The sequence below is a fragment of the Stegostoma tigrinum genome, chromosome 8 (genome assembly GCF_030684315.1).
Source record: "Stegostoma tigrinum isolate sSteTig4 chromosome 8, sSteTig4.hap1, whole genome shotgun sequence".
In the NCBI taxonomy this organism is placed as follows: Eukaryota; Metazoa; Chordata; class Chondrichthyes; order Orectolobiformes; family Stegostomatidae; genus Stegostoma; species Stegostoma tigrinum.
In genome coordinates, this window is record NC_081361.1 from 45002897 (window position 1) to 45027034 (window position 24138).

Genomic DNA, 24138 nt, shown 5'->3' on the forward strand with positions numbered 1-24138 from the left:
CATCTTCTTTATCCTTTTGTTCCTTCCCTCATTTGAGTTTGGCATTGGGAGTAAACCAGGTATTAGTATTTTTAAAATCTAAATACCTAACCTCTTTTATTCACACTGTAAAGCTTTAATCCTTTCCCTAAAAATGTGATTCTTACCAATGTGTTAATTTTTGTTTTAGCTCCTCAACATCTCCTTTAAAAATATGCTTGAAACATTTAGAGACATCCTTAATTGCAGCACCAGGAAAGCAATATGTCAACCTAAATTTATGCTCACTGCCACAGAACCACCGGAGACATTTGAACTAACTTCTTACTTTTCCTGACAGTCACCCATCTATCTGATCCTCTTGGAATAACTTTGCTAAATGTACTAGCCAGCTCACTGTACCTCTCATACGCCCTCAATGTCATTACGCCTAAAAAAAGCAACTTTTATAACTACCTTTCATAACCTTGAGGAAGTAGTGTTAAAATATAATGATTTTTAAAAATAATCAAACTTAGTTCTTAAATAATAAAGCACTTAGCTGATTTACTGAGTTAAAACAACGCCTTTTCAATAAATTCCTCAGATGAAAATAGTCATATTCAGAGCCGAAACCCAAAATGAAAACACAACTCCATTTAAAAAAAGTTCCTCGGCTATTCAAAAGAAAAACACTTGCAATGTAAAAAAACTCCACTTAAAACATGTACAGCCTTTTCTTAAGTTTCCAAATTTAGAAAAAAGTCTTCAGCTGATCACTGTAGGCCTCTGAAAAGCTTGTAGAAAAAAATCCGTTTGAGAAAAAAAAATCACCATTGTTTTTGCTTTTCTTCAATGTTAAAGAAACAAAATATAAAAATCTTCTGTTAATGAAATATAGTAACTGTAATAAAAGTATCATAAATTGATAACTAAGCCTGCAATCTCAGGAAGCTGCAAGATCCATGCTGTTCATTTGATCTTGAAATAGTGGATGGTGCCAAAAATTATAAACTCAGGAAGGGGTGGATGGCTAATGGACTAGGCATGCATTTCCTTGTACTGAAAGCAATCAAAAACACTGTAACAAGGCTGAAAATAATGATGAGATAGTAGGAACTGCAGATGCTGGAGAATCTGAGATAACAAGGTGTAGAGCTGGATGAACACGGCAGGCTAAGCAGCAGAGGAACAGGAAAGCTGACGTTTCAGGCCTAGACTCTTGGGTCTGGGCCGAAACAGCAATTTTCCTGCACCTCTGATACTGCTTGGCCTGCTGTGGTCATCGAGCTCTACACCTTGATATCTCATCAAATATCTGGACTGTTTAAGGTTAGGATTCTACTCCATCTTCATCAATAGAATCGAGCAATCCAAGGAAGGAAACTGACCCTGTACCTTGACTGTGAAAAAAAGATGAGAAAGGAAAAGTAGCACTAGCTGATGCATAACTAGGAATTCTTACTGAATAACAGTTGGGATATGCATTGGTTCTCATACCAAGAAGTGAAACTGTCACCTGTCCTTCTTTCTGCCACGTTAGCATTGTTGTTACACTCCTTGCAAAGTCAAAGTAGTGTGTGGTAACAGGTTCTTGGCCATCAATAAAAATTGTGGCGAGCTGTTATGAAGGTGCTTCCAGGACAGCTCCAAGCCTCTTCAGTACAGCTTCTAAAGTGGAGACTAAGGTCTTCACTGCATCTGGAACCATTTTAAGTAGCAACCTACACAAAGACTTCTGCCCTCTACAAATGTGAGACCCCATGTCTGGGATTATTCCAAACACAGTTCAATTTCTTCATTCTTATATATGCATTAATAATAAAACATTGAACTTTTATCATTTTTTTGCTTTTCTCACCATCATTAGTTGCTATGTTTTTAGAAAATTTAATAGAACTGGCTTACAAACGTATACGTTCTTCTATAAGTGCAGTGTAATTATCGCAGCCTTCCTCATCATCCCAGTCTCTCCACAGAAAGTCATAAAAGAACCTGAAAAGTTCATAATAAGAGCATAATTAGAAGATCCATGGAAACTGACATGATTATTAAATTTAGAAAAGTTTGTTTTTGTATTTACCTAACATTTTCCAAGGCTTGAGCAATACCACATACAGCAGAATCCTGATCATCTATTGGATAAACTTCCAACAACGGAACACAGTGATCTAGCTCCTCCAAAACTTCCTCAACAAGTTCTCTTGGCAGATTAGCGATATTAGAAGAATACGGTTCTATGATTGATACTGTAGCTCGCAAATGAGAAGATTGGCTTTGTCGAGGCCTGCACGTGACCTACAAAACATTAAAGCCAAGACAAAAAATTACAGTTCACAATTACTAGGACCTTCATTAACTTAAAACATATGAGCTCCATATATTAAAAAAATTATATAACCGTCAGCCCACAAGGTAAATTACTTGCAAACATTATTGTTTCAATATTTTTAGTTCTGCATGATCAGATAATATCCACTCCTGCATGTAAAGCATTTCCATTAACATAGACACAGCAAGATCTGGATAATATTAAAGCTTGGTGGAAAATAGGATTTACCAGGCACTGATCATCTCCAACGGGGTCGAATCCAACCATCAACATTCTATGTTATTACCAGCACAGAATGCTCTACAATCAATATCTTCAGGGCTACCGTTGACCATAATATTAAATAGGCTAGCTATATAAACACCTTGGGTATAACAGCGTGCCAGAGGCTAGAAATACTGCAGCAAGTAATTCACTTCCTGACTCCCAGGAGCCTGTCCACCAACTACAAGAAACAAGTGATTTGTACAATGGAATTCTGCCCACTTGTTTGACAACACCAAGTATAAATCAGTCTGACTGACTGGCACAATATCCAAAAGCATTCAACTCATCCACCACTGAGATACAGTTGGAGTAGTGAGCACCATTTACAAGGTGCACTGCAGAAATTCAAACATGTTGTTTCAGAAACTGCTATCAGCAGTCTCTCCCCATGTTTCAGAAGCCTCTGCACCCACTCTCTTACACTGCTTCAGAAGCTATTGGCCCTAGTCTCCCTTGCACTGTTTCAGAGGCTGTTGTCCCTGCGTCTTGCATGCTGTTTCAGAAAGTGCTGTTCCTCCTCTTTCTTGCACTGCTTTGGAATGCTACCCGACTCTCTTCTGCACTTTTTCAGTACCTGCTGACCATACTCTTCACTTTATGAAGCAAACAGGCAACAACAATTCACAAGGCATCCCACCACAACCTTCTCAAGGGTAATTTTGGAAGGGCAATAAATGCCAGCCTGCCAGAGAGGTCCATATCCTGAGAATAAAACAAATTACAACTGTGGTAAATTGAAAGAATTTGAAAACATAACATTAATTTTATGTAGCTCCCAGCCATGCTAGATCAGAAAGTGAATAACAAACTGACTGCAAAGAAACTTTCTACATGAAGGCTGAACAGCTTGCAAACAATTAGGAAAAGTGCATCTAAGGCAGGCAATCTCCACAAGGCTGAAAATATAAGTAGCATTAAAACAACTGGAACTCTATGCACCTATATTTACAAATCAGCTGAAGCTCACATTTACTGAAGTGACTCCATTTCATCTCCATCACAAAGACTACCTTTTTTCTGCCCCTGTAATATGAAACTTTCCTCATAAGTAGAACTCTCATCAGTGTTCATGTTGCCTGTGACCAACATTGTTCAAATGCTTTCCTGGATTATCTTTCATCTTGCACCTTGAAAACTTGAGCTGCTCCAATTTCTGCTGCCAATTTTCTAACCTATACCAAGGCCTAATGAACCATCATCATACCGCCTGCAAAGCTGCACTGGATCCTAGACCACGTAAACCTTGATCTAAAAATTCTCATCCTTTCCCTCCAAATCCTGAATTGTTTTACCTCAATTTTTGTCACCTCCATTAGCTCTGCACTGCCCCCCAATCAAGTTCTGCCCTCCTGCAAATCTAGACACTCCACTGAAGCTTACTGTGCCGTTAGCTGCACAAGCTCTAAGCCGTGGAACTGCCTTTGTATCTTGACTTCTTTCTTCTGACCTCTTTCTCCTTAGTTAAGAACCCCTTCAATCATAACTCTTTAATCAAGCTTCACATCTTCTCTTGAGGTTCAGTGGATAGCATCCCTATCCTCAGCAGAAGCTCCAGAGTAAAGCCCCACTTGATGGCGACTGAAGGCATGCTCATGATATGGCCGCACGTGTTCATTATCAATGTTTAAATCATTCCAATGTACCTATGGCAAACAGTGAAACAGTGAAAGTCTCTGCTGATCAGCCAGAACTGTGGTAGTTGCAGCATAACAGCTTCCACGCAAGTTCTTGCAACAGTTTGTTCTTGCGGCAATTGCATTTCTCAGTCTGAGAGCTGACCAGAAAAAAAACTTGTATTAATACCTTTGTTTGTTCTGTTGTGAATGTATGCCTTATTATGCTATGAAGTGCTTTGGTAGTGGAATTATATAAAAGCAATTTGATGAGGTTTTTACTGTAAGATGCCATTTTAAAAGAATTGGGGTTTAAAGCACCAAGCTTCCAGTTAGTTCAGGAAATAAACACTGCATGCACGAGTGGGCTATATCCTAACCAGTTGTGTCTCAAATTGCCAGAAAATAAAACTAGGAGATACAGTTCACATCTTAACTGTTATGTGCTGCTCAGCAATTATTTTACCTGAGGTCCAATCCACTAAGTGGATAAATGTTGTCTCACTGCTTTTTTGATTAGCCTGCAGAGTTTGACGTGGTTCACTACACCAATCTCCCTTCCAATGCCTTTCTACTATCATCCAGCTGGGTGAAAGTTCTTTCAGCTAGTCCCATGGTTACTTGGCTGATCATGGCCAGAGTACCACTTGCAATGGTTTTTTTACGCCTACTCTTATACTGTTACTTCTGATGTCTTCCAAACACATTTTTATTTCTCATCCACATGTTGCCTTTTGGTGGGATCATCCAAAACCATTCGTACCTCTCCTAACTCTTCCACCATTATAAAATTATCAATCTACTTATCTGACATGCAGTATTGGGCAAGCAGAAATTTTCTCCAATTAAACAATGGGAAAACTGAAGCCATTATTCTGGCCATTGTACAAGATTCTGTGGTAGGCTGCATCAACAAACTGCTGGATCTCGCAGTCACTGGTAAAGCAAAGGGACTTGTTGCTACTCTTGAAGCAAGCTATCAACAAACATCCAGCCATCCGTGTGATGTGAATTTCCATTTTCCTGATATAAATATGAACCTTCTGCCAAGTCAAGGCAATCTCCAGTCAGTCAACAACAATGGCGCCATCAAGAAATCAATCGCAATAAAGATTTTTTTTCCTTAGACAGCAAAGCAGGAACAAAAACCATTGAATCTCTTCACTTTTTAGTTTAAACACTCCAGTGAGTCAAATATATGATTTGTAAGTTACATATGAATTAAGGCAGAAACTAAAATATTCCAGATGAACAAACTTCTTTTTAAAAATATTTGGAAATATGATGGAGGAAATAGACATTCAACAATATAACATGATTTTCTCAGGGTCAGTGGAAGCTAGTTACCAATTATTATGAACTTGGTGTGTAGTCAAAATCTCAGTTACACTACAAACAAAATGGTGTAAACATTTTACAGGTTTCTACAGCAACATGATGAGTGTAAAAGTCGAGTTGCTCATCAGTTCACTGATATTTAGAAATGTGCAGAATACTGAAAGGAGCTTTCTGAACTTCTGGGTTTAACTGCAGTCTCCAGAGGTTGCTGACACTTTCACCATGATTTTACCATACGATTCAAGTTAATAAATCCACAGCTGTAATACAGAAACCAATGTCATCCGATAGGCCTAGGCAAGGCTAGTGCGAACTAGAGAAAGTTCCAACTGCTGTTCCTTGTTATAATGACATGTAGGAAAAGGAGGTCAGGCAACAGCTACATAGTGGATTAAACTACCACCGAGAGAAAGGAATATTCTTCATGTTGTAAGTATTTGGTGATGTTTAGTATGAACTCGGAAGCTATGTGAGAATTCGAATAACTAAAACAGACAAAAGAAATTCCATGCTCCAGGAGCCTTCCGACACAATGTCTTGCAATCTTCATCACTGTGTTTTCAACAGACAGTAGTATTTGTTACCTTTTATCAGGATAATTTATCCTTTCTTAAAAATCAAAGTTCCCAAGCTTCTTTCCTATTCTGTATCGTGACCGGCATTTAAGTGAATTCACACTCTTCAGCCCAATTGGCAATCAAAACTGCATGTCTGACGCTGCCCTTTCAGGTGTAATGTTGCCTCATTAAACTTCACTCAAAAAATCATAAGTCTATACTTCATTTGCAATACTCAAAACATTCCCCCACAGATGTGGCCTCATAACTGAAGTCAGTCTTTACTTCATTAAAGCACAAAACTCCTCAGAGAAGGCCTCAAGATCGTATCACCCTCACATTCTCCATCCGATAGTGGAACTGACTGACTTTGACAGTGCAGCTGGTATCCTGCCAAGGCTGCAGATCTTTAATTTGGCCTGCAGCATTAATGAGTCACATATTATTTTAAGTATATAATAAAGTTTTGAGTATCCCTTTCATTGTTCTCTCAGAGCAGAGACTTGCCCCAGAATTGGTTCAAGCTCACACTCAGCCTGAGCAAAAGACTCCAATCTTCAAGGCTGGGAATCCAGAGACAAATTTATGAATCCCCAAAGAATGTCTGCTAGCTACAAGGCATAAGTCAGAAATGTGGTGGCATATTCTACACTCATCATACACAAGTGCAGCTTCAACTTCACACATGAAACTCAACATCATCCAGGATAATGCAGTCCACATGATTGCATTGGTGGTAAAGGAAATTAATGTTTAAGGTGGAAACATGGGGAACCATAGTGGTAATAAGATGCACTGCAAGAAATTGCCAAGACTACATTGACAACACAATCCAAAACTATGAATTACATTACCTAGAAAAACAAAGGCAACAGATGCATGACAGCATAACTATCTCCAAATTTCCTTCCAAGTCACATACCATTGTGACTTAACACAACATTGCTATTCCCTCGTTCCTGCTGAACTGGAGGCCTGGAACTACCTTAACCCACAGATGTATCTGCATCACAAGGACTACAGAGGTTTAGGAAATTGGCCCAGTACAAGCTGTTCAAGGGCAATTAGGGATGGCGATTAAAATGGCCTTGCCAGAGTGCATACACCCATGTACAAACGAAAAGGTCAAATATTGCCTTGATGTCAAGTACATTCAAAATAAGAGCTAAACTCTAAGCATGTGTTTATGTCAATATTTAGGCTCAGGCTGCGGTGATATTTGGAGCTCAGCGGTCCTGCCAGAATTCAAACGAAGCCTGCAGGGTCATATCATGGGTAAGTAAATATTTCCTGACAGCACCGTTGAAAAATCCTTCCAGCACAATTCTGGTGATTGAACGAAGATTAGTGTTGCGGCAATTGACCGTATTAGATTTTTCCTGTTTTTTGTAAATTGGACACGTCAGCACTTTTATACTTTGCTTAATGATGCCAATATTGCAGATACTGGAATAGTTTTATTGGCACAGCTTGTTTTGGAATACATGATTTGAGTTCTACAGCTGCAATGTTGTCAGGACCATAGCTTTTGTTGCTCAGTGTACTCAAGCCACTTCTTGATGTCTCAACAAATAAATAAATTGGCTAACAACCACCATTCATAATGCTGAGGATCTTAGATGGCCACAACGAATCATTCATTTAGCATTTCTTGGTGAAGATAGCTGATGTTTCCACCTCTTCTTTTCAATTGAGGTGCTGGATTCTGCCATCATAAGAATGGAGAAGATAACAAAGCCCCTCTTAATATTACTTGGTGAACTGTTGCTCAAACATTCGCGGTTTAATGTGGCATGACTGCAAAGTTATATCTGATTTGTTCATTGTGGGATTGCTTAATTCTGTGCATACAGTTGTGCAGATTTTGCAATATAAACAAATCATGCTGAGATTACACAGCAGATCTTGCAGAGTCAGTGGAGGAGCAAAAAGTTAAGATTGACCACTTTTCAGTTTCACTGTTTAGCATTCATATATATTGTCACTTCACTAGACTGATGCCTAACTTTTGGTATGTGGTGGTGCCACACAAAACAATGGAGGGAGTCCTCAATGTGGACTTGGGACTTTGTCCTGGATCAATAAGTAAAAAGTAGCATGCCAAGCGATGACATCTCCAACAAGAAGGAATCAACCATTTCCGTTGACATCCGGCAACATTACCATTGTGGAATTCCCCTACCATCCACATTGTGACAGTTATCATTTACCAAAAACTTAAATGACACTGATAGTTGCAACAAGAGCAGGTCAGAGATGGAGAATTCTTCAGCATGTAGTTTAACTCATGATACTCAATGCATGCTCCCCATTTACGAGGCACAACCATCAAGAACAATAAGTAAAGAACAAAATAATCTTCACTTGTCCTGGATGAATACAGCTCCAAAAGTATTCAAGAGGCAACTGGCACTCATCATTACCTTAAACACTCCCTCCATCACTGGTGCACAATGGTAGCTATGTCTATAATAAAGAACATGCACTACAACAACCCTAGTTTGACAACACCTTCCAAATCCAGAAGGACAAGGACAAGCATAGAAGGTACATGGTGCATCACCACATGCAAGATCCCCTCCAAGTCATATGTCATCCTGTCTAGGAATTATATTGCCATCAAAAACCTGGAATTCCATTCCTATCAACATTACAGGCATACTAGATGGACTGTGCTTCCAGAAAGTGGCTCCGGAAGGGATGGAGGGAGTGTTTAAGGTGGTGATGAGGGCCAGTTGCTTCTTGAGTACTTTTGGAGCTGTATTCATCCAGGGCAGGTGAAGATTATTCTGTTTTTGATTTTTTTATTCTTGACTGTTGTGCCTCATAAATGGGGAGCACCCATTGAGTGTCAGGAGTTAAATTTAATGCTGAAGAATTCTCTGTCTCTGACCTGCTCTTGTTGCCACTCTCACTGTCAGTTAAGTTTCTTGTAAATGGTAACTATCACAAATGTTGCTGGTAGGGGAATTAAAACACAATTTCAGATAAGAAAGTTGAAGATGGAAAAATATGATTGTCCTTAGACGGTTTTCCCAGCTAAGTATTAACAAGTTTTCCCAATGCTAAATGTCAGTGACAAATTTATCACAAGGTAAGCATGCAATCATAATATGTTCTTATTTATTCCTAGGCAAACCCATTAAAATACTGCAAAATGTGTACAAAATTAGCTTTAGAATTCACTACAATTCAGAGCAAACAAAAATTGTCAGTTTACATTATGCAACCTACCTCAACCAAGACACCAACATAGGGTATAGATCCTTCATCATACTTTACAAAAAAGAGCTCTGGATTTGTTTTCCATACTCCTAACCATGTACTTCTTGCACGAAGCTTTTCAGTGAGGTACTTGCTCATTGCTTCATCTGCTTCTTCTGCCTTTGAAAAAGTAAGACAATTAAATGTTTTAGGTTTCATTCCACACAAATGACCATGCAGTTACCTAACAAATTCAATCTATTTAACTAGTAATTTTTTTTTCTATTCATCTGTGGGATGTGGGTGTTGCTGGCTGGCCAGCATTTCTTACCCATCCCTAGTTGCCCTTGAGAAGGTGGTGGTGAGCTGCAATCTTAAATTGCTGCTTAGGGAGGGAATTCCAGAATTCTGACCCAGCGACAGTGAAGGAATAGTGAAATATTTCCAAGTCAGGATGGTGAGTGACTTGGAGAGGAACTTGGAGGTGGTGGTGGTGGTCCCATATGTCTGCTGCCCTTGTCTTTCTAGATGGGAGTGTTCATGGGTTTGGAAGGTGTTGTCTGAGGATCTTTGGTGAATTTCTGCAGTGCATCATATAGACAGTACTCGCTGCTGCTACTGAGTGTCAGTGGCGGGGGGGAGTGGGTACTTGTGGATGTGGTATCAATCAAGCAGGCTGCTTTGTCTTGGATGGTATCAAGCTTCTTGAGTGTTGTTGGGGCTGGACTCATCCAGCCAAGGAGGGAGTATTCCATCACACTCCTGATTAGTGCCTTGTAGAGAGTGGACAGGCTTTGAGGAGTCAGGTGAGTTACTCGCTGCAGTATTTCTAGCTTCTGGCCTGCTCTTGTAGCCAATATGTTCATGTCGTGAGTCCAGTTGAGTTCTGGTCAATGATAACACTCAGGATGTTAATAATGGGGGATTCAGTGATGGTAACACCATTGAATATCAGGGGGTGATAGTTAGATCGTATCTTCTTGGTAATGGTCATAGCTTGGTATTTGTGTGGCACAAATGTCACTTGCCACTTATCAGCCAAGCCTGGATATTATCCTGATCTTGTCCTGCAATTCAATAGAAACAATCAAACTAAACAATCTTTCGAGCAAAATGTTATCACTTTGTTTTTTTTAAATATAGTGGCCCTCTATTATCTAAAGTACTAGCAATCTGGTTCTTCCATGCCACACTGTGTAAGGATTTCAGGACCATGGAGCAACTTTGTGATAATGTCTTGGAGCTGGACACTGAATGCAAATAGCAGGCAGTGTTAGATTACGTTACACTAAAGACAATCTAGAACGACAGAGAGTCTTGAGAAAATGTGGACATGGCACATATGGGGTGGCACAGTGGCTCGGGGTTAGCACTGCTACCACACAGCACCAGAGACCTGTGTTTGATTCCACCCTTGGGCAACTGTGTAGAGTTTGCACATTCTCCCCATGTCTGCATGGGTTTCCTACCCCAGTCCAAAGATTAGGTGGCGTGGCCATACTAAATTGCCCATAGTATCCAGGGATACTATGAAACACTTTAAAGGGAAATCTTTAAAGTTTGTTTAGTTTGACTGTTTCTATTGAACTGCAGGAAAAGATATGGACAATATCCAGGCTAGGTGTAGCCATAGCAAATGCAGGGTTACAGGGATAGAGTAGGAGGGTAGGTCTGTGTGGAAGGCTCTTCAGAGGGCTGGCACAGACCAGATGGGCTGAATGGCCTGCTTCCACACTGTAGGGACTCTATTCTATAAAGGGTGGATTAGTCCTTACTTAATTAGCATAACAACAAGATTGCAGTCTGCTATATTCATGACCATCACACATGTATTTAGTATTAATATATGATAAAGTGTTACTTTGAAATGTAAGCCTGACAAAAGTTCTGGACTTAGACTGTTCAGGGAGAAGGCAATCTTAAACCCAAACTCAGAGTGTGGCATTAAACTAGACAATAAAAGATGGTGTCATCAGTGGGATTCACTACTTAGAAAAAATCTTGGCAACAGAAGATCAAGAAACAGACCTAAGGTAATCTGGAGAAGACAAAAGTTTTAAAGATATTTTTATAAATACAATCATTGGTTCAACTTTAAGAGAAGCCAGCATCCAGAAAATCCATAGAGCTTAACAGCTGCTGTAAAAGAAACATCTCTGAGCAGAAAGCTCCTCCAGAGTAAGCCCCAAAACACTAAGTCTCAAAAAGCCCTTCATAATTATTAATAGGGAAAACAAGATTTGAAGGAAACAATGACAGCAAGAAAGGCCCACTAGCAGCTAAGGGAAGGAATCTGAAATGAGTATCCATGAAAAGAAAAATGATTACTAAACATTCGAGCAGGTTCAATCCGTTCAGGGGAGGGTCCAAAATGTTTTTTGTATTGTAAAGATGGTGTTATACTATTAATACTGAAAGCTGTTAAAGATTCTGCTGTTCTAAGTGCTGTTTTAGATGTACAGTTCAGTTTGAATGATGAATTCAAAGTTTTACTTGGACAACTAAGAAGTTTTTATTAATTTTCCTCACAAAAAATAAACAAAATTTGCATAAAGAAAAAGGAAACAAATCTGATCATGTGGCATCAAATTTGGCATGAAATACCTCAAATGCTGAGAAATCAATGCGAATCATAGCAGACAGCTTTTGTGTATTCAAAAATAAAATTTATCACCTGCTTGCTTATAGATGGCCTACTCTGTTCCTATTTCTTACGTTCTAAAACTAAGAACATGCTGATCTCAAGGGTGGCACGGTGGCTCAGTGGTTAGCACTGCAGCCTCACAGCATCAGGGACCTGGGTTCAATTCCAGCCTGAGGCGACTGTCTGTGTGGAGTTTGCACATTCTCCCTGTGTCTGCATGGGTTTCCTCCGGGTGCTCCAGTTTCCTCCCACAGTCCAAAGATGTGCAGGCTAGGTGGATTGGCCATGCTAAATTGCCTGTAGTGTTCAGGGGTGTGCGGGTTATAGGGGATGGGTCTGGGTGGGATGCTTCAAGGGGCGGTGTGGACTTGTTGGGCCATAGGGCCTGTTTCCACACTTTCAGGAATCTAATCTAATCCATTGGTATCTTAATCCATTGTAACCTGATCTATACCATGAGTACTGCGATCGATGCTTCAGCCACAGGTATTGAGGTAATTCTTTTTCAGGAACAGCAGGCAAAATAGCAAAAGCCCATACATTTTGCTTTTAGAGATAGAGAAACCTGGTACAGCATTGTTGAGAAAGAGGCTTTTAGTGGTTACATAGGCCTTCAAAAATTTTCTGATTATATTCTGAGTATCAAAGTCATGATTGAGACCAATTATAAACCTTTAGTTGCTTACTGGACAAAAAAGAAGTTAGCAAAAGATCTCATTTAGATTTAGATTTAGATTAGATTCCCTACAGGGTGGAAACAGGCCCTTCGGCCCAACAAGTCCACACTGCCTCTTGAAGCATCCCACCCAGGCCCATCCCCCTATAAGCAACACACACCTTAACACTACGGGCCATTTAGCACAGCCGATCCACCTGGTCTGCACATCATTGGACTGTGGGAGGAAACCGGAGGGCCCAGAGGAAACCCACGCAGACATGGGGAGAATGTGCAAACTCCACACAGACAGTTACCTGAGTCTGAAATCGAACCCAGATCCCTGGCGCTGTGAGACTGCAGTGCTCACCACTGAGCCACCGTGCCGCCCCTAAATGTCTTTGAGCTTAGACTTTTAAAACTCTCACATGAAACTTAATACGCACAAATAAGTATCAATTGTAAGATATTCTTTCCAGAACAATGGTTAAAATAATCACTCATGCAGATAACAAAGTATGGAGCTGGATGAACACAGCAGGCCAAGCAGCATCTTAGGAGCACAAAAGCTGACATTTTGGGCCTAGACCCTTCATCAGAAATGGGGGATGGGTTAGAGGGTTCTGAAACAAATAGTGAGAGAGGGGGAGGTGGATCGAAGATGGATAGAGGAGAAGATAGGTAGAGAGGAGACAGACAAGTTAAAGATTACAAGAGAGTTGCAGAGGGAGAGAGATTCCAAGATAACAAAGTGTGGAACTGGATGAACACAGCAAGCCAAGCAGCATCTTGACGTTTTGAAGCTGAAGTACACTCCTACGCTCAAACAACTATATTACCTTGGCAGCCTCTTGAAACAAACTTGACCTCATTAGGAAAGTACAAAAGAAGGAACATGAGTGCACTAACATGCACAGCAGTTGCATTCAAGAATGGCCCAAAGACTACTTTGAACACAGGCAGCACTTCTGTTAGAGAATCATACAGCATGGAAATAGACCCTTCAGTCCAACTAGCCCATGCTGACCATAATCCCAAATTAAAACAGTCTCACATGCCTGCTTTTGGTGCATATCCCAAACATTTCTTAATCATTACTTAACAAATTATCTTTTAAATGCTGCATTTGTACCCACATCCAACACTTCCTCTGGAAATTCATTCCATACACGAACCACTCTGTGTACAAAAACCCGGCCCTAATGTCTTTTTTTAAAATCTTCCTCCTCTCACCTTAAAATATGCCCATTACTCTTGAAATGCTTCACCCTAGGGAAAAGACAACAGCCATTCATCCTATCTCTACCACTTATGGTTGTATAAACTTATGTAAGGCCACCCCTCAAACTCCTACGCTATAGTAGAAAAAGGTCCCATCCTATCCAGCCTCTCCTCCTAAGTCAAACCTTCAATCCCACCAATATCTGGTAGAATCTCTTCTAAACACTCTCCAGCTTAATAATATCCTCCCTACAACAGGGCGACCAGAACTGGACAATGCACTCCAGAAGATGCCTCACCAACATATCGTACAACCTTAACATAACATTCCAACTATATACTCAAAGGTTTGAGCAAGGAAGGCAAGCATGCTAAATGTGGTTGAGGATTTACTGGTTTTGGAAGATTAATGACCAGTATCCAGTTCATTGTGGAATTACTTTCTTCAGAGGATTTATTAGGCATAATTATGTGCAGAACAAGAGCTTGAGGCTGTTTGGTAGCCAGGAATTACAAAACAGAAGATCTCTTCATCAACTGTAATATGTGTCACATACTGTAATGAATAATGGGAACCTTTGATACTCAGTGTCCTCACCAACCCTGGGTCTGTTTCAGCACAGACCTGTTCATGTATAAAGGTCAGTTCAACTTCAATGTGATCAATTGCTACTCAAGGTGGTTTGAGATTAGAAAACTGACATCAATGATCACTTACATTGTTGAAACAGCCCTATAGGAGATGCTAGTCATTAATGGTATTCCAGGTGTTGTTGTTTTAAACAATGGCTCTCAGTTTGACCGTGAGCTGTGTAAAATATTTGCCAAGACCCTGGGCTTTCAATATGCAATAAGTTTGCCTTGGATACCCTGAGTCCAAAGGAGAGGCAAAATGAGAGGTTCAGACAGCGAAAAATCGGAGACAAGTCCAGATTTTTTACTGCTTTATAAATTTACCACTCCAGCCCACTCTCTTCAGGGCTGTGCCCATCAGAACTGATGATGGGACGCAGATTAAAAACTCGATTCCCTACATTCCAAGTTAATTGGTTCTCAGAGACAGTACTATGCAGGCAGTAGTAGGCAATTTAGATTGCTTCCCACAAGGAATTCCAGTTCCAGAGTAAGCCAGCGCAGAATAAGCCAATAAGACATAGAAGTAAAATAAGGCCATTTGGCCCATTGAGTCTACTTCCCATTCTATATGTTGACATGTTTCTGACATATTTCTCAACCCCATTCTCCTGCCTTCTCACCTTGACCCTCGGTCCTCTTTCCAGACAAGAACCCATCTGTCTCTGTCTTAAATACACCCAATTACTCGGCCTCCACAGCCCTCAGCAGCAATGATTTCTACAGATTAACCACTCTCTGGCTGGAGAAATTCTTATTCATTTCAGTTCTAAAAGGCTGTCCTATCAATCTCAGGCTGTGCTCTAAGGTCCTAGTCTCTCCTACCAGTAGAAACATGTTCTTCACATCCACTGTATCCAGGCCTCTCAGTATTCTGTAAGTTTCAATCAGATTTCCCCTCTTCTAAACTACAGCAAGTACAGACCCAGATTCTTCAACCGCTTCTCAAAAAACAAGCCTTTCATCCCTGGGATCATGCTTACAAACCTTCTCTGGACCCCCTTCAATGCAAGCACATCTTTCCTTGGGTACACAGCCCAAAAGTGCTCACAATATTCTTAATGCAGTTCCATATACAGCCTCAGCAGTATTTCTGCTCTTGTATTCTAGGTCTCTTGAAATGAATCCCAACAATGCATTTGCCTTCTTAACTGCCAACTGAACCTGCATGTTAATCTTAGTAGAATCCATTTTCCAGTCCTCTTGTATCCTCCCCGAGTCCAGGAATTCCTTACAGATCACCAAGACCTGAATAATCATTCAGCTTTCTCCTTCAGAACTCTGGAGTGCAGTCCATCACGTCCAGTTGATTTATCCACCATCAGACCTTACAGCTTTCCCACAACTTTCTCCTTGTGATGGCCACTACACTTACCTCTATCCCCTGGCTTTGACGAAGTTCTGATATGCTGCTGGTGTCTTCCACAGTGTAAACTGATGCAGAGTATCTATTCAGTTCCTCAGCCATTTCTTTTGTTTCCTGTTATAACTTCTCCAGGCTTATTTTCCAGCAGTCTAATGTTCAATCTTGCCTCTTTCTTACTTTTCAGATATCTAAAAATGCTCTTGCAATCTTCTTTTATACTTCCATCTAGCTTTCTCTCATATTTCATCTTTATCCCCCTCATTGCCTTTTTAAGTTATCCTCTGCTGGATTTTAAAGGCTTCCAATCCTCTGGCTTCTTCTAATTTTCACCACAGTGTACGCTTTCTCTTTCACTTTTATGCTGTTTCTGACTTCTATTGGAAGCCATGGTTGCCTTATCCTCCCCATAGCACATAATAAATTTTACCACATTGAAATGTTAAAAACACTGGGACAAGGACAATCAGTCCGGACAAGGCACCTTCAAAAGAAGGGTACCATTAGAATTCAACTGCCAGGGCTTGTCAATGTGATGTTTCAGAAACAAATGAAGAAGCTATCCAATGCAATGTTAACAGCTCATCTCACTGTCCCTGCTTACCCAGTTTCTATTCTTAATACAGGACCCACCTGCTCAAATGAAACAAAATGAGACCCACCAATGGTGTACCACAATGTGACAGTCTCTCAGACAGATCCCATTGGATCAAACTAACCTTTCAAGGTCTGTTATTGGAGTGCTAGATCAATCTAATGTAAGCTAGCAGAATAAATGCAGGTACTCAATTTTACCTCAAGTATTTCTATACCTGGTGATAGACTTTTTTGCTCAACAAGGAGAACCTAGGAAGAAAATACTGAATAAGTGTTGTAAAATGTAAACTAGGTAATTTATTTAAGTATATAATTATTAATCAATGTTCTTCCAGGGAAATGCATGAGGGGGCAGGTTGAACAAGGTTGCCAGTATGCTGAAACAACATTGTGATGATATCACAGAGCTGTGAATCACTGGACATAAATAACAGCGTGGATGAAGTTAGACCACAGTACACTAAACCACAGCAAATCACACTAAAATAGACTACAACAAATTACACCATTTAATGCTCAAGACAACTCTAGAATTGACAATCTTGACAGCATACGTATATAAACACATGAAGACAAATTACCACTTACTGAGTGTAACTACAACAGCAGGACCTGCTATATTCATGAGTACCACATATTTAGTATAAATATAAAAACTTCGCCTTCCTAATTTTGTTTTCTCTTCTACTTGTCTGCTTTTAACCCAAGTGTAGCATTACAACTTCTTAATCTTTTTATCAATGTAAGTTGTTCGTGCCATGACTCATTAGGATAGTGCACTGGAAATCAAGAGATGACAAAGTGTGGGGCTGGATGAACATAGCAGACCAAGCAGCATCTTAGGAGCACTGCTTGGCCTGCTGTGTTCATCCAGCTTCACACTTTGTTATCTCGGATTCTCCAGCATCTGCAGTTCCCATTAGCACTGGAAATCAATCCCACTTTTCCCTAAGATGTCCTAAAGGCCTTATAATAACTTAAAATTTAAAAACTGATTTCAGCATTTCCCTATGATAGATTTTAGACTTATTGACCTGTAATTTCCTTCCTTATGTCTCCCTCCTTTCTTGAATTAAGGAGTTACAAACATATGAATTAGGAGCAGGATTGGGCCTGTCAGCCCTTCAGCCTCTGGAGCATTCAAGAAGATCATAGCCAATCTGATTAATCCACATTATCACCCAGTCCCGATAGTTTCTTGACAAGGCAATGAAAGGTTATCTACCTCTGCCTTAATAATAATCAAGAACTGTGTTTTTAACCACTCGCTGAGGAAGAAAGTTCCAAAGGCTCAACTCTGAGAAAAAGGTTCTCCTTAACCCTGTCTTAAATGTTACCTGAAATAGTATTACATCAACAAATTCCCAATCTGAAGGCACCTTTACAGAGTCTGGTGAATTTCTTCAATTTTCTTCTCTTTACAGCTCCTGACTGATCTGTTTATTTCTGACATGCACAGACTTCTTTTCACATTTCCAGCATTTGTAGGTTTTTTTAAAAATTTTGTTTTGTTTTATTGGGCAGACAGCCATCGTGTTTCACGTAATTGGTGATACAAATTTTCTAAGGAATAATGACTGTTACATAATGCATTCCTTTTTCAATTAATAATCCACTTATTTATAAGATGATAATACTTGGACTAGTTTTAGTTGGAAGTTGGCTTTGAATTAAAGACAATTTAGCAAACTGAATTTCTGTGGGGTTCTCCCATCACCCTCCGTAATTCAGCAAATTAAACCAAGAAAACAACACAAATAATATTTACGCAATAGGTCCATGGTGTCATGACTCATTCACTCAAGCTATAGCTGAGAAGCAGGAGAATATCTGTAGAAATTCACTCTCACTTTGAATCTTAGCAGAAAGGTCGTAGTATGAATACTGATCCCATGGTGCCTGATGCCTGCATCTGACATGAAGTTTACATTCCTCACTTAGTTTCCTGTTCAGTACAGAATCATAGAATCCCTACAGTGTGGAAGCAGGCCATCAGACTCCTCAAGTCTACAGAGACCCTCTTAACAGCATCCCACCCAGAACCATCACCCAACCCTGTCCCTGTATTCTCCCATGGCTAATCACCCAGCCAGCACATCCCTGGACACATGGGGCCAATTTAGCATAGCCTAACCTGCATATCTTTGAACTGTGGGAGGAAACCCAAGCAGACACGGGGAGAATGTGCAAACTGCAAACAGTCACCCAAGGCTGGAATTGAACCTAGGTCCCTAGTGCTGTGAGACAGCACTGCTACCCACAGAACCGCAGTACCAACCCAATTCTCACTTTGTTGCATTGATGCCTCTCAAAAAATGTACTTGTGTGTCTGTGAGCTAGGTAAAAGACCAAGCCAAGTTGAGGTAAGATTTAGTAAATGGCATTATGCTGTGGTCAAACAGGCTGAATGCATTCATTTCTTAGCTCGTGAAGAACGGCCACCTGTTGAGGTAAGGAAATTGGAGTTGAGGCCACCATCAGGTCAACCTTGATCTCATGAATGGTGAAGCAGACTCAAAGGGCTGAATGGCCTAACCCTGCCACTAATTCTTGCATATTCTACTTAAGATTGTCTTGTGCTCCTGAAATAGTCCCCATCATAAATTAGTGGTCACCAGTGAACAGTGAAGACATGAAAGCATTTAAGAAACAATTCATTTCCTAAATATAAAATTGATAACTAACTCGACATGAATTTGATCATGTTATCTTGATACCTACAGAAAGAAATTTCCTGGAGTAGAAACATTTGACTCCTGTCTTAGCATGTCCTTGTTTACAAACTTTGTTCAGACAATTTGAGTTGTTACGAGTTGCCATGTAATAAAACACACAGGGTAAAGAATGTTGCTCTGTTTCTCATCTCACCCATGCCTGCACCTGCTGTTCTGAATGTAAGACGGTATAAACTGGAATTTTGGGTTTCAGGATAATTTTGTGTAAAGTACAAACTCAAACTTTCCAATTTGGGAAGAGGCCTACAACTCAAGTTTTACTGCTGAGGGGCATTTGAATCCTGAAGATGGGTGTGCACATTAGCAGTACTTGTTTAGGAATTTTAAAAATCTGAAGCCAATACAGTGAAGGATACAAACCCAAAATGTCAACCTTCTTGATCCTCTGATGCTACCTGACCTGCCGTGCTCCTCCAGCTCCATACTGTATTGACTCTGACTCCAGCATCTGCAGTTTTTGCTATCTCCAAGTGACTGAAAACCTCTGTGAAGCCTCTTGCAAGAATGCCCAGCTTGAAGGAGTTGTCCTCCTGCCTCCAAAAAGATCTCAGTGAATCTCTCTTCCACTGCAACCCACTGATGATCTCCTCCACCCTGAAGGTATTCACAAAATCTCTCCACCCCGACCTCATCCCCACCTCCTTGATCTGACACAACTTGCCTGACTTCTTTCCCACCTATCCATCCCACTCTTCTCGTTGACCAATCTCCACTGCCCTGTACCTGCATGCACCTATCACCATCCCACTCCCATTTATTTGTGTGCTATCTTCCCCCTCCCCAGTCCTGACGAACGGTATAAACCCGAAACGTCGACCCTCCTATTCCTCTGATGCTGCCTGACCCAGTGTTTTCCAGTCCATACTTTATTGATTCTTACTCTAGCATCTGCAGCTCTTGCTATTTCCTCAACAAAACATGCCAGAATTGTCTCCATAGGTGAGGATTCAAATGTGCGTCGGCAATATAACTTGAGTCGTAGGCGTCTTCCCATATTGGAAAACTTGAGTCTGTATTCTACACAAAATTATCCTGAAACCACAAATTCCAGTTCATACCATCTTACTTTCTGAACAGCAGGTGCAGGCATGGGTGAAATGAGAAACAGAGAGCAACATTCTATGCTCTGTGTGTTTCCTAACATGACAACTCATAACAACTCCAAATGTCTTAAGAATTACAACTATGCTCCAGTAAACTGGATTAAATTGCAATATTATTAAACAGTTCAAAACTGTCAAGTGTCTTCAGAATAATCTACCAACTTTTGCAAGTTTTCAGGTTGGCATGCAAGTGCACAACACGTGGGAGCCAAGATGAAAAAAAAGTTATAATTATTCCTCCATCCCATCAGCATTACACTCTAGCTGCACCTTTTGCTCCTCACATTTGGCCACCTGGGCAGCCCATTTCTTCCTTATGCCTTAACGCTAATCTGCAGACTCCTAGATGCCTAAATCCCCTTTCCCTCCACTGCCACTTTGTACCTTGCAAGAAGCTAAAATCTGATCGCAGTACAGGTTCATCCTGCTCTCTGGGGTGAATTTGACAGTTGACACGTAAACCGGCGGCAGAACATTCGCTTCTTCCAACTCCTCGGACTCTGCCGGCTTGCGCTTCATCTCCCGCTGAGCAGCTCTCACTGGCCGAGGGGACGAAGTCAGGGGTCCAACACAGCTGTTTTCTCCAGAGCTCTTATCACCCAGCTCAATCTCCGCTGAGGGACTTATTTGGGCCTCGCAGGCGATATCCTTCTCAGAAGAGCACGACGCCATAACCGCGCTCGCCCGTTGCCCCAACCGCCGTCAGCAGCACGCGGCAGATTCAGTCTCAAGCAAGGACCATGAACGGAATGGGTGCAACGGAGAAAGGCGGTGACAGGCGCGAGGCAGAAGGACACAACGACGCGAGAGCACCTTCTATTACAGGCCAAATAACAACGACGCAGTCGACGCCCAACGACAAAAGAGCCGCGCGACATTGGCTTGTGCCAGAACGCAGGCGCAATCCTTGAAGGCGCGCTTGTGACAGGCTGTAGTTTTCGGTTGGCACGTGCGCCGCCAGAAATGGCATTGGGCAAAGGGTTTTGTTTGGAGAGGTGAATTTCCGCTGTTTGCTGCGTTTTAGTTTTCTTTTGCGTTTCAGTTCTTTAATCCCTTTTTCTCTTTTTCGCACAAACGTTCAATTGTAGAATATCTTTGGCGAGCATAGTGTTCGTTTAGCTGCCCTCACACGGTAACATAGTATAAACTTACGTCTTGAGAGGAATTTTGGTTATCCGAATACTTGGCGTTCTGTTGAAGTGATAGTTAATCGGTTTACAACCGTTCAATTTCAGAACAACGCTGAATCATGGTCGGTATTTTATTGATATGACTGCCGAATAGTGACTGCAGTGGCACTTTCTGTTTTAGAAATTTGCTTCAAACTGTCAGCAGACTCTCTGGTCTGAGCCAAAATAATTCTGCTGGAACTTAAACCCATGATAAAGGAGTAGACATAGCAGGAAACATTGGACTTCATGACGAGCATTAGAAAAATGGGCGATGATACTCAATTGAGCAAGTATTAAATATATGTATGTAACATTAATGAGTAAATAACAGAATACAGGTACTTATAACAACCCTGTAAGACGCGAAGTGATCATTCTCGGGGCTCTTTGATATTTTTAACCCCTCATTTGCTACAGGTAATCTCGCTATAAGAGTTCCCTAGAGAAGGGTCGAGACCCGAAACGTCAGCTTTCCTGCTTCTAAGATGCTGCTTGATTTGCTGTGTTCATCCAGCTCTACACCTTGTTATTTCAAAATTCACAGTACGGTACCTTGGTTAGTGGAGATGAACTAAGCACAATCGCAAGAAATGATCTTAGATTGGATGATGTCGAATACATATGGTGGAGGTACAAAATACAAGAGGAAGAGCACACTGTTGGGAGTTGTCTCTCAGCCTCTACAGTAGCTGTTTTGTAGAACAGACAGTAAATCTGGAGACCATAGGGGCACATAGAAAATGCAAGATATTAATCATGAATGACTTTAACCTTAATATAGATGAGGAAAATTAAATTGGCAAAGGTAGCCACAAGGAATAAATCAGTGTAGCTGGGACATTTTCCTTGGCAATAAGTCAAGGAATCAAGACCATTTTGGATCTGCTCATGTATAATCAGGGAGGGTTATCATGTTATCACACAATAATAGATTTGCTAGGAAACAGTGACTATAACATGGTAGAATTTAGCATTCAGTTTGGGAGAGAATAGTGCTAAATTTAAATAACGATAATTACACAGGGATAGGAGCAAAAATGCATCTGAGTGAGGAAGATGGGTTCCAGGAAGGGGATAAAGTGACCATGGTTAACTAAGAAAGTTTAAGGATGTATCAAAATGAAAGAAAAAAAATCATGCAGTGTGCCAAAGATTAGTGGTAAACCAGAAGATAAGGAAAGTTCTTCTAAAACTTTCCAAAAAATTACGAAAATGAAGTGGAGGAAAATAAATGTGGGAAAACTAGCCAGTAATATGAAAAACAGACAGTAAGAGCTTCTTTAAATATATAAAAAAGTAATTGAGAAGCTAAAGTGTACATAGTCCCCTTAGAGAACAAGACAGGAAATAATAATGGGGAACAATGGAATGGCAGAGAACTTTATTAAATACTTTGCACCAGGGTTAATGATACATTACGTGAACACTAATCCAATAATACTAAATAATCAAGATGCTACAGGCACAAATACAATACAATAAACACAATAACTATCACTCGAGAAAATGTATGAGAAAAGCTAATGAGACCAATATGCCCTCTGTACCTCATGCATTGCGTCTTAGGAATTTAAAGGGAGTCGCTACAGAGATAGTGGATGCGTTGTCTGTAGTATTCCAAGAAGCCATAGATTGTGGAAAAGTCCCAAAGAATTGGAAAGCTGTCAGTATAATGCCCTTATTCATAAAGTGGGAGAGATAAAATAAACAACCAAAAGTCAGTTAGGTCAACATCTGTAATTGGGAAAATGTTACAGTCTACTCTAAATGGTATAGCGCTAGAGTATTTAGGAATACTTCGTGAAGGGAAGATCATTTATGACAAACTTATTACAGCTTTTTAAGGAGGTAACCAGCAGGATACAAATGGGGAAACCAGTAGATATGTATTGGCATTTTCAAAATGCATTTAATAAGGTACTGCATACAAGACTAATTAATAAGATAGATAACCATGGTTATTGCCTCTGCACCAAGCAAATCTTTCTAAGAAACACTTCAGACAAGCAGAAAGACTATACCATCGAATTACTAACAAATGAGGGACAAAATTTCAAAACAGTTGTAGCAAGCTCACAGCATTTTCAAGTGTTTGACACTACAACAACTATTTCAGGCTATAGCAAGGTCAGCAAACATTCAAATCTTGCACGAAATGTAAATTTCTCATTCATCAAAACATTGTCTAACATTTTATGCCATGCAAAAGTTATATTCTATGAGAAAAAATTAAGTTACAATAATGCAAAATGTCTGGTGTTCTGATGAGCCCAAAGTGCAGCACAAAATTCTCCACAGCTGCATGTGAAGGAAAAAAGAACCATCAAGGAGCAATGTCAAACTCATTTCCAAACTCCCAACCAAGCACACCAGCATGTTAAAACGTCCAAAAGATGACCACAGAGGTTACAGTTGCAGACTTCAGTCAGATAGTATGATGTGGCCAATTTGACACATGACATGGACACCATCACAAAAGCTGAAGCCTTTATTTCCATCCAAATAACATGCTTCAAAAAGAATGAACAGTGTGCACCATATGCCAAAATTAGTGTTGGTGTATGTGCAAATATTAGCCCTTTATACATCTTACACAAAATGTTTCAACTTTCCGAATATGTAGTGATGTACTCATATGAAATGTATATTTACAACAGGCCTGAAATCCCATGTTTTTTCATTATCTATCTTAAATGTCAATTTGTCCCTTTGTTGGATATCTGAAACATTTCGTATTGGCAATTCA

The 24138-nt window shown here is 40.3% G+C and overlaps 1 protein-coding gene across 1 annotated transcript in view; it reads right to left on the minus strand.

Moving 5' to 3' along the window:
* Positions 1–20714, minus strand: part of LOC125456314 (testicular spindle-associated protein SHCBP1L-like) — a 57999-nt gene extending 37285 nt beyond the window's left edge. Inside the window, exons 1-4 of the mRNA XM_048539343.2 lie at positions 20605–20714; positions 9300–9449; positions 2042–2256; positions 1867–1953 (exon numbers count right to left, since the gene is read on the minus strand). Of these exons, the coding sequence (XP_048395300.2) occupies positions 1867–1953; positions 2042–2256; positions 9300–9449; positions 20605–20643 (491 nt within the window). The 5' untranslated portion in view covers positions 20644–20714. The remainder of the gene's footprint in view (positions 1–1866; positions 1954–2041; positions 2257–9299; positions 9450–20604) is intronic.
* Between the last annotated feature and the right edge of the window lie 3424 nt (positions 20715–24138).